At 38.9% G+C, this 12238-nt stretch overlaps 1 protein-coding gene across 1 annotated transcript in view; it reads right to left on the bottom strand.

The window, feature by feature from the left end:
* HMCN1 (hemicentin 1) overlaps positions 1 to 12238 on the bottom strand; it is a 404331-nt gene that overhangs the window by 32022 nt on the left and 360071 nt on the right. Inside the window, exons 87-93 of the mRNA XM_045536051.1 lie at positions 11334 to 11603; positions 10596 to 10766; positions 10293 to 10463; positions 4884 to 5054; positions 4523 to 4693; positions 3685 to 3855; positions 3344 to 3514 (exon numbers count right to left, since the gene is read on the bottom strand). Of these exons, the coding sequence (XP_045392007.1) occupies positions 3344 to 3514; positions 3685 to 3855; positions 4523 to 4693; positions 4884 to 5054; positions 10293 to 10463; positions 10596 to 10766; positions 11334 to 11603 (1296 nt within the window). The remainder of the gene's footprint in view (positions 1 to 3343; positions 3515 to 3684; positions 3856 to 4522; positions 4694 to 4883; positions 5055 to 10292; positions 10464 to 10595; positions 10767 to 11333; positions 11604 to 12238) is intronic.

Below are 12238 nucleotides of genomic sequence, written 5' to 3'. Positions count from 1 at the left end.
GAAGCTCTGACTCGGGTGGGGCAAGGGCAATATACGTAACTTAAACATTTGTACCCCCATAATATGCTCAAATAAAAAAAAACAAAACCTTCAGCATGACAAAAAAAATTATACATAAAAAAGAAATGTCTTTACAATAATTTCATACCTTCTTTTTATGAAAACAAAATTATTGGTTACTAGCACAGAATAGGTGGTTAATTAATTTTTTAAAATTAATTTCATGCTTTGACAAGAAGGGCAACATACTGGGAAGAAGCTGACAGTGGAATTTATACACATTCGTTATCTGATATCTTTTAATATATTTTAAAGCAGCGACCAGGTATTTCAGGTACTGTCATCACATACAGGCATATCTCACTTTACTGCACTCCATAGACATTGCAGCCTTGCATGTTGACGATGTGTGGCAGCCCTCTGATGAGCAAGTCTACGGGCATCACTTTTCCAACAGCGCATGCTCACTTTGTCTCTGTGTCACATTTTGGTTAATCTTGCAATATTTCAAACTTTTTCATTATTACCATATCCGTTATGGTGATCTGTGATCAGTGGTCTTTGTTGTTACTATTGCAATTGTTTTCGCGCCCTGCAAACTGCATCCATATAATGCGAACTTAGTCAATGTTGTGTGTGTTCTGACTGCTCCACCAGATGACCAGCTACTCCTCCATCCCTCTCCCTGGCCTCAAGCCTCCCTCATCCCCGAGACACCGTAATACTGAAATTAGGCCAATTATTCACCCTGCAACAGCTTCTAAGTGTTCAATTGAAAGGCAGAGTTGCACATCTCTCACTTGAAGTCAAGTTAGAAATGATGAAGCTTAGTAAGGAAGACATGTTGAAAGCTGAGATAGGCCCAAACTAGGCTTCTTACACCAATTAGCCAAGTTGTGAATGCAAAAGAAGAGTTCTTGAAGAAAATTGAAAGTGCTACTCCAGTGAACACACAAATGATAAGAAAGTGAAATAGCCTTATTGTTGATACAGAGAAATCTTTAGTGGTATGGACAGAAAATCAAACCAGCCAAAAGGCCAAAGCCAAAACCCAATCCAAAGAAAGACCCGAACTCTCTTTAATTCTATGAAGGCTGAAAGAAGAGACGAAGCTGTAGAAGGAAAAAGGTTGTTGGTTTATGAAGTTTAAGGAAAGAAACTATCTCCATAACATAAAAGTGCAAGGTGAAGCAGCAAGTGTTGACGGAGAAGCCGCAGCAAGTTATCCAGGATATCTAGCTAAGTAATTGATGAAGGTTGCTACAGTAATCAACAGATTTTCAATGTAGACAAAACAGCCTTATGTTGGAAGATGATGCCATCTAAGACTGTCATAGCTAGAGAGGAGAAGTCAATGCCTGGCTTCCAAGCTTCAAAAAACAAACTGACTCTCTTATTAGGAGCTAATTCAGTCACCAGCTACATTAGCTTCTGCATTAAGCTGAGACCAATGGTCATTTACCATTCCAAGAATTCTAGGGTCCTTAAGAATTACACTAAATCTACTCTGTCTGTGCTCTATAATGAAACAACAAAGTTTAAATGACAGCACATCTGTTTACAGCATGGTTTACTGAATATTTTAAGTCTACTACTGAGACCTGCTGCTCAGGAAAAAAGATTCCTTTCAAAATATTACTTGTTGACAATGCACCTAGATGCCCAAGAGCTCTAATGGAGATATGCAGTACAAGGAGATTAATGTTGTTTTCATTCCTGCTAACACAATGTCCATTCTGCAGCCCATGGATCAAGGAGTAATTCTGACTTTCAAGTCTTATTATTTGAGAAATTCACTCAGAAATAAGACGTAGCTGCCATACATAGTAATTCCTCTGATGGATCTGAGCAAAGTATATTGAAAACCTTCTGGAAAGGATTCATCACTCTGTAGACGTCATTAAGAGCCTCTGTGATTCATGGCAGGAGGTAAAAATACCAACTTTGACAAGAGTTTTGGAAGAAGATGATTCCAGCCCTCATGGATAACTTTGAGGGGTCCAACTTCCATGCAGGAAGTAACTGTGGAAGTTGTGCAAATAGCAAGAGAACTAGAATTGGAAGTGGAGCCTGAAGATATAACTGAAGTGCTGCAATCTCATGATATAATTTGAATGGATGAAAAGTTGCTTTTTAAACATGAGCAAAGAAAGTGGTTTCTTGAGATGGAATCTATTCCAGGTGAAGATGCTGTGAACATTACTGAAATGACAACAAAGGGTTTAGACTATTACATAAACTTGGTAGAGCAGCCTGCAGGGTTTGAGAGGATCGACTCCAATCTGAAAGAAGTTCTGTGGGTAAAAGGCTATCAAACAGCATTGCATGCTACAGAGAACTCTTCCAGGAAAGAGTCAATTGATGCTGCAAATGTCCTTGTTGTCTTATTTTAAGAAATTGCCACAACCACCTCAATGTTCAGCAACCACCACCTGCTCAGTCAGTAGACATCAACATCGAGGCAAGACTACACCAGCAAGATTACGACACACTAAAGGCTCAGATGATTGTTGGAATTTTTTGCAATAACGTATTTTTAAATTAAGGTATGTACGTTGTTTTTTAGACATAATGATATTGCACACTTAATTGACTACAGTATAGTGTAAACATAACTTTTATATGCATTGGGAAACCAAAGAATTTGTGCGACTTGCTTTATTGCTATTGCAATATTTGCTTTATTGAGATGGTCTGGAACCAAATCCACAGTATCTTTGAGGGATGTTAAATGGGTCTCATTAATTTTTAGGGACTTTTTATTTCTAAAGCAACCTTAAACCTTTGCAAAGCCCAATGGCATCTCGACACTTTAGCAGTATGAAATGGTTATTGTTGGTCTGCGTAGAGCCTTTAGAAGTCTGTCCTCTGAGGCAAGGTATTTCTTATTATCCACCATTTCTTGGAATCCCAGAAAACTCTTTCTAAGGTCCGTGAGTTCTAGAATTCTGAATTTTTACATCACTTATGATACCCAGCTGTGACGCATGCCTTGGGTGATGGTACTTGAGGTCCTCCTATTCTTTCTCCTTGAACTGAACTGACCGTTATTTTACTTTCCACTCTGCCTCCCCCTTTTACCTGTCAAGCCTAGGACTACCATTTATGGTGGTGACAACTGTAGCCTTTTGCCAGGAAGCTTGGAATGGGGAGAGCAGAGGCTAAAACCCAGCCCTGAATATTGACATAGAGCTGCACCAACTAGGGGCAAGAAAGCAAAGTTTTCTAATTCCTCCTCCTAGAGTTGGCACCATTTTTTAATTTGTGGGAGTTTTTAATAATTTGCACAAAGGCTCTAAGTGTTCCAGCAATGGTCCTTCCACAGTCCAACTTAGTTGCTTACCTGGACATGTTTGTATATTGCATCTCGATACCTGAGTAGCGTCTCCTGGACAGGGACGACCACCTTTAGCTGGCGCTGGATTGTCACACAGCCGCTTCCGTGTCTTTTCACCTCTTCCACAAGAGGCAGAACACTGGCTCCAACTGTGCCAGTTTCCCCAACTTCCATCCACTGTGAACAAGAGTGGAATATTCGATCACTATGAACGAATCAGTTTTGCAGGACACACTAGGGTGCCCCTCCCCATACAACTGTCACTTCAGGTCTGAAACGATGGGGAGGCTACAACGAGCACTAAATGAATGTTTCACTCGTTCTGCCGCCGGGATCGAGAGGCTCACCAGGACACATGTCAGTGTTGCACCTCTGGATCTGGGAGTCTGGCCCCCCACAGGCTCTTCCTCCAGCGGACGGACGGGGGTTGTCACACGTGCGGTACCGCCGCATCTGCCCTCCGTCGCATGTCCGGCTGCACGTTCCCCAACCGCCCCAGGGACTCCAGTGCCCGTGGGCTACAACACAGAATCACTGCACATAGAAACAGCTCCAAAAATGAGAAGTGCTAACGATGACATTCATCCAAAATTACGGAAAAGCCCCTCCCCAAGCACTGAAAGGAAACACACAAATCTACAAACAGGCAACTTCCAAAGGAAGATGGCCCGGCTGCTATTTTGACTAGAAACTGGGTGTACGTTCCAGTAATTGTGTGATTCCATTTAACACACATTTATTGAGTCTTAAAATATTCCAGGAGCTGGAGGGTATGAATAAGACAGGGTCTCTGCTTTTGATGAGACAAGGGGGGTAACATTCAGGATACAGTGTAACTCGCCTTTCCAGACATCAAGTTGCTGCTAAGGTCTAGAAATCTAGCCTGATGACTGAATTAAGGCAGAGAGCTGCCTCCTTGCCTCCATAAAAGACTCATGAGCATCGCTAAGAGTTAGAGCGCAAGCGTGCTCTCATCCTTGTACTCTACACTTGGTCCCATAATAGAGTAAGTCAGCTAGGACACAGCCCCTGCCCAGATGAATCAATGGCATCTACGGTGTTACATAGACACGACAGCCACCATCATCATTGTGACATCCTAAAGCAAAGGCTGAAGAATGAAGTAACAGAATACTATATGGACTTAAGAAAGTATAATGCTGACTCACTATTTCCAACACTCACTTGGACAAGGGTCACTATTGCAAAAATCACTCTGGACGTCACTCCCTTCGCATTTGCTTCCTCCATGCTGGGGGGCAGGGTCAGAGCAGTCCCTTGTTCTCTGCCTGGCACCTCCTCCACAGGACGCCGTACAGGCACTCCAGCTGGCCCAAGGTGCCCACTTGCCATCCACTGGAGTAAGGGAAAAACGGATGTGACTTGTTACTACCTAAAAATCATCAGGTTAAATCCTGGGCATTGCTACATTGAGTGATGTTCTTGTGGGTATGGTCAGAATGGAATAGATTCTTACTGACACACCACCTAGATAAGACAGGCAGATGTTGATTTATTAAAGATACGACCAGTGTATTTCTTTTACCTGGACAGTGTCTTTCGTTGCACACTTGCATCTGTGTTTCTGCTCCATCACAGTAAGACCCATCAAAGGATGGAGGGGGGTTATTGCAAAGTCTCGTTCTTGTCTGGGTTCCTTTCCCACAACTTTCGCTGCATGGACCCCAAGGCTGCCAAGTACTCCATGCTCCATGAACTATAAACACCCCAAGAGACAAGAGTTTCAAGCCACAGAACTATGTTTAAAAAACAAAATTATACAAATAAATTAACTCAGTAATGAGTTGTTTAGCCCACAATCCAAAATAACTTAAATTGAACCAAAGGAAACATAATAAATAATGTTCTTCCTTTCTCCTTCCAGTTATATTTTCAGAGGAATTTGTGTCTATAAGGCAATTCAGAAGGCCTACCTAATGCCAAAATAAATGTTTAAAATCACCCAAAGGGGCTATTTCATTAAATTTAAGTTTACTCAAACTACCACATGTATTAATAAACACAATCTGAGTGTTTCAACCCTAGCTAAGTATTTGTCTATACTCTATGCTCTGGGGAAAGTAGGAGGAACTTGGAACCAGGAACAAGGCTATATAACAGATCTAGATGTGTTTATGGATAATAAAACATTACCACAGTGATAACTTGGAACCCAGACTGTGAGACCACATCTTTAAGCCTGATCCAGCTTCATACTTACATGTGTACTTGCATCTTTCAACAGCACGATGATTTGCACAGTGGTAACTCTTTGAAAACTTTTTCTCCATTACAGAATGTTCATGAATTAAAAGTTCTGAATAACACACTCACCTGCTTCCTAAACAACAGAAAAAGCTGACCAGTAGTTTCCAAAGAGTGATATTAAGGCCTTCTTTTTGGTAACTAACATATTACACCATCTGACCACAAGACTGGAACAACCTTATGTTTCCTAACCAGGAGCATGGGCTGAGAATCAACATTACGATTTCTCATATGTGCAAGTCAGTATCAGGTCAGATTTTTGTTTTAAGGGAACTTTCTAGATATGGGGCTCATAAAGTATGTTTCTTGGCCACCCACTTTAACCAAAATCTGAACCAAAATAGGGGCCTTGAGGTCTGAGGCTACATATTCTCTTACTACAACCTATAAGATACCAAAGGAATAAGTTGAAAACCAAGTAATGAAACTATCATTTGTCTGCTTTGGTTAGAAAACATTTTAAAACACATTTTGCATTTTATAATATTCACTGATTTCTAATCGAGTTGCCTACTTATCTTTGTGCTTTGTAGACATAGACAAACATAGTCTTATTTTAGCCAATAAGAATTTGCACCAAAAAGTATTTGGCTAAATCTCAGAGGAAAGAAGAAGGCCTTCAAATTTCTGGCAGGCATTCAAAACTACTTCTCTATTAATTCAGGCTGAAGATGCTCATAGTCCTAATATATAGACTATATAATTTCAAAAAATCTGCAGTTCCAATTATTTTAATATATTCTACTTTCAAGGCCTTTGTTAACAAAAACCCAAATTTCTAATAATATAGAGCCATATAGTATAAATGTATTTTTTATTGGAGGATTATATTTGGGTAACATTTATTCATTTACTATCTGTGTCATTTCCACTGCATATAAGTATAGGTTTTCAGCTGAAGACCTATTTATTTTTATTTTTTAATCAACACAAAAAACCTTTAACCAGAATTGAACTTCATAATGTACAATGTGGTAGAATTGAAATGCTTCTATTATATGAATGGAATGATAGCAAGAAAAAAGAAGAATGATAATATAAACCAAAGAAGGCATAAAACATCATGGTATCTAGATGATACGAAAAAAAAACTATGGAGGAATTAGTATATAAGAAAAATGCAAAATATAATAACTGGATTTCCTGTTGCACTGCATTACAGCTCTGATTATGGACGGGCAATGGAGCATAGTGCCACGTGCAGGGACCAGGGGGCAGATGCCCTGAGCCTGAGTCACTGCTCCGCCCTTACCAGCTGTGTCACCCTGACAAATGACTTGGCTTCTGTGTGCCTAGTTTCATCATCTGCAATAAACAGATAATAAAAGAACATATCTTATTAGGGTTGGGATGAGGAATAATGAGTTTATAGATGAAAATGCTTAGACTAGTGCAGGACACTCAGCAAGCCCTACATAAAATGTACAAGCTATGAGCTATCATGAGCTTCACTCAGAGTTATCAACAGTTTTCAGAAAGACACATGAAAAATGCTTTTCTTTAAGTAATCTGTAGCTTTATATATGTATATATGTGTACACACACACACACACACATATATTTAATGAAAATATTTCTCAAATGGCAGGATGGGCCACCACAGAAGATATTAATCTTTTTTTAGGAGGAAGATTGGCAGCTTAAAAATACTCTTCTAACTGGGGCAGGGAAAGTACAAGATAATCCTGAAGTATCTATTTGCACTAGCAAGTGAGGAAGTGCTCAACAAATCATGGGGAAATCCCAAGAGAACACTGAAGCTGGCCTGAAGGGGATGCTTCCATTAATGAAATCTAGGATAATTTGAGCATCACAATAAATGATAGCAGCGCATTATAAACCATTAAATGATACCTAAGTATCATAACATTGAAAAATACCCGAGTTCTTACTGATATAAATCAAGAAGTAAAGAAATAAGGAAGTTCTTTATAGTAGAAAGTCAATAACAGATATATTAATATATGATAGAGTTAGAAAATATAACTGTCTTTCTGTCTTGCAAAGATCATAGTAATAACTTATTCAAACAAAAATCATAAATGGATGCTAAAACTCATGGATGAAAGATGGATAAGAAGATGTTTATGTAGTCTCAAAGTTGCCCTACAAAATACTTATAAAAGTAAAAATAGTAACTATGCATATAATGGCAGACACAACCTTAACCAAGCAAAGAAATTTAACAGCACCAGGATGGGACAAATTGACATGATGTGCCTTCTGAAATGATGCACTGAGAAGAACACAAAATCATTTCTGGGGTATTCCTGCCAAAATACAAACCTAAATGTAATCATGAGAAAATATCAGACAACTCCAAATTAAAAGCTCTTATATAAATAATGATTGGCCTGTATACTTCAAAAATATCAAGGTCATGAAAAACAAAAAGAGACTGAGAAATTTTTTCAATTAAAAAAGACTAAAGACACATGAAAAATAAGTGTAAGTGTGACCCTAGATTGAGTCTTGGAATGGTACAACTGACAAAATTTGAACGCAGACTGTGGATTAGATAATGTGGTCAGATAATTAGATTAGATAACGGTATCATATCAATGTTACATTTCCCAATTTTGACCACTGTACTGTGTTTATGAAAGAGAATGTCCTTGTTTTAGGGAATACATACAATTGGTGAATCTGGGGAAGGGTCATATAGGAATTCTTTGCACTATTCTTGCAAATTTTCTATAAGTTTGACATTGTTAAAAAAATAAATTTGTACTAACAGCAAATATCTTCTACCATTAACATTTTTTACATACCCTCTGGATGAGAAATACTATCTTAAGCCCACTGCCCATTGTTGAGTGGTAGGCTGAGAAATATCTAACAACCAGCTCTCTGGGGGTGGGGAAGGAAACTGACTTGTAGCATTTGCTAATTTTTGTGGTATAGATACTCCCACTATGGTTGATATCTACCTACCAATATGGCGTCACTAAACTCTCATACGTGCTCTTATCGGGAAGAGATGCTCTTATTGACTGGCACCAGGACATCTATGGCATTATGCAAAAACAATACCTAAATTCAATTGGCTTAGGGGTTGGTGGAATAACTAAAGAAAACCTAAAAAACAGTAAGCCTATACAAAACAACAGAAATTAAGCAAATACTTACTAACACAAAGAGAACAAATTGACTTTTATTTTAGGACATTTATAAATATCATTTAGTTTTTCATTATATAGTTACCTGACAAGTTGTACAAAAATAGCTCTAATTGGGTATTTCTGACATTTTTTTACTTTAGAACAATGCTATTACAATTGGCTTTTTAATTCTTGAAGACTAAAAAATATTTGGCTTTTGATTTATCTTCTTTAATATTTAAGGACAATATTTTATTTTTGTAATGTAATTGAAGTTCTGAACTACAAATTAAGATGTGCAGGATCTAAACGAATAGGCTTGGGAATCAGATCAACCTGGATTAGAATCCTTGATTCACTTTTTACTGGCTAACCGTAGTGTATGTAACCTTAGTGAATTACCTAACATTATTTTCTGAACCTTTCCTCGTCTGCACAGTAGGATACAATACCCAATGTAGTGGATACCTGTCTCTTTTTGGTTTGTCCACATCCCTTTTTCAACCATTCTAGGTAAGGTGTCTCTGCCAGTTGTATGTCACCACTTCAACTCTTTTGAGTCTGCTCAGCATGCCATTAATATTTGAAAGGTATTGTCTGCTTATCACTCTAACTCTAGCAATTACAACAGTGCCTTGAGCACTTTGTTGGATGAATGAACGAATAGATGAACGAACAGTCCCTCCTCTACTCCATATGATTTCTTTCTGGCTGCCAAATAAGGAGCTCTGACCCTTTTCACACGAGATGGGCAAGCTGCCTGAGCTGGTTGTTAGAATATTCATCTCCTGGACTCACTTGAGTTCCAGGGTGAGCATGTGACCCAAACAAAATCAAACAGGGTTCTTTCTCAGAGGCTGATATGAATTCTGAGAGATAGAGAAACTCTTTTTCTCGGAGGCCTTACTTAGATTAAGGCTGCTGTGAGCCAGTAGCTGCCAGCAATCATTTTTTTCCACCACATGGAAAGAGTTTAATAGAGAATAAAGCCAAAGAGAGGAAAGCAGGGATGAGAGACAGAAAACACGCTAGTAAAAACATTGTCCAAACCCCTGGATTCAATTATACCTGAAGAGTTTTCTACTTAAGCTTGTTTAAGTTTGATCTCTACCACTTTAATCTGAAAGAGCCCTACAATGCCAGGTCAATAACAACATGAATATTAAGCACCTAGAATCGCTCCTATCATGACAGTTATTTAATGAATGGTAGTTAATAGTATTTTACCCCTCACCAGTTGTGTGTTTCCAGGCAAGTCTTTAACCTCTCTAGGCTTCCTTTTTCTTACCTGAAAATGGATGGCTGGATCAGATGTTACTTTGTGGCTTTGTAAATACTCATGTTTTCATTACCTGATTAAAAAATACACCACAGTTTGGAGCCTTTGTTCATATTCAATTAAATCAGGTATTTCACTTAACATTGATTAATGTCACGTGTTCATAAGTTTTTTCATGAAACAGATTCTCAAGGATAGAGGCCATCATATCTTTTGACAACGAAGAAGAAAAGGCAATTATACTTCCTTTACAGAAATTAAAAATATGAAACTGTTGCTTATCCTAGTATAATCAGTGGCTTCTCACCTGGGCAAGGCCTAACGTTGCACATGATTATTTCCACCGCGTTCCCTTCACACGGCCTCCCACCATGCTGAGCTGATGGGTTGTTGCAAGTTCTGGTCCTGGTTCGGTTGCCACGTCCACAGCTCCTCGTGCATTCTTCCCAAGGACTCCATTCTGACCAGCTACCGTCCACTGTGCAAAGGTAACCACTATACCATCAGGCATATTTCAATTGAAAGTACTAACACTGAGGCAATCCGCAGGTAAGGAACAGAAACGAATCTCTACTGAACACATGCCTATCAGTTAAAGAAAGAGGCGTACCTGGACACAGCTTATTTTGACAGTTTCTCATTTCAGCATCTGACCCTTGGCAAGGCCTCCCACCATTGGCTGGAAGAGGATTGTTGCACAGACGGCTCCTCTTCTGGATGCCTTTTCCACAGGTGACGCTGCAGGATCTCCACGCAGACCACTGGGAAAACCCACCATGAACTGCAAATAAACATTGCACTTTTGTCTCAGCTTTTGTAAATAAAAAATTGTAAATCAGATTTTATTTAAGAATGCGCTGTGTACAGAACTGAATTTACAATTGCTGAGGAACAGCTTACAGAAGTTCCCCTTTAAGGTAAAATTAAAATCTAAGAGTGAGAGAAGAAACTCAGTCAAGTAGAGCTTCTTCTCAGATCCAATCCTTACTCAGACATGGCTGCTAGAAGAGTCAGAGACCAAGAAATTTATATATTATTTAATTTCTGGATATGAGGCCTTCTTTAAAGCAAATTATATACATTGGGGATTTCTGAGAATACATTTGACTTAGTTTTGAATCAAAAATTTAGGTTTGAGATTTTGAATTATTAACTTGTTATTTTAAAACTCTAATCTGCATTGTTTTATTCCCTTCGGTCTGTAAATTATGATGTGATTTCTGTCCTATTCCCATGATCTAGAAGTATCTCAAGACTAAAGGAGATCCAAAGTAAAACGCTTAATAATCTTTATGCTTCGGGCTGCCCTAGGTACTGTTCATATGAATGTCCCTCTGATCACACTCACCCTGCACTATGACAGGCACTCTGACGAGGACAGAACCCATTAAGTTTCGAGCAACACACTCATAATCAGAGGTATCTTCTCTCTGAGCAGCAGCAATATGTAATGAGTTGTTGGACAACACAGTAACTCGGTCATCCCAGGGGATAGAGTGCCCTTGACGGGACCAGGTAACGGTTGGAGGAGGCTCTCCAGTTGCCTGACAGTTCAGTGTGATGTTACCACCAGCATCAACAACAGTTCCCACTGGCTCCAGAGTGATCATAGGAGGACCTGCGGAAAAGAGCATGTAGTCTTTCTTAGTCTGTGTGGAGTTATAACATTTTTACCATGTATTACATACTAACATTATTTTTTTTTTAAAAACTCTGGTGATTAGTTTATAAAACACTGTTGATTCCCAGCTCCTAAGGTTGTAGGTTGTAATCGCCATTGGTGAAATTTTCATGGCTCTGTTTTATTTAGTAAATGTCAAAAATTTTAAATTCCCCAATAGATCAGCCTAGAATATGGACTCTACAATCACACTTTCTGGATTAAAATTCTGCCTCTGCTCCCTCCTTACCACCTCTCTGAGCCTCTGTGTCCTTAAAAATGGTGCCTACTTCAGAAGCTTCCCGTTAGACTCAACTAAGATGATGTATGCATAACTTTTAAATAGAGTACATGCACAATACTCCTCGTGACTACTGTTACTTTTGTCTGTGTTTTACGTGATGAACAATCACTTCTTTCCTTTGATGATTTTTGAGGTAAAGAGTCATCATTAACTTATTCTTTGTCATGGTCATCATTCATTTGCTCAGTAAACATGTATTGAGAGCCTACTATGTGCCAGGCATTGTGCTAGGTGCTCAGGGTAGAGAGATAACAGATATTTCTAGTCTCAAGGAGCTCACAGTCCACAA

Source organism: Lemur catta, chromosome 23 (genome assembly GCF_020740605.2).
Source record: "Lemur catta isolate mLemCat1 chromosome 23, mLemCat1.pri, whole genome shotgun sequence".
Classification (NCBI taxonomy): domain Eukaryota; kingdom Metazoa; phylum Chordata; class Mammalia; order Primates; family Lemuridae; genus Lemur; species Lemur catta.
This window is presented reverse-complemented; position numbering and strand designations above follow the sequence as displayed.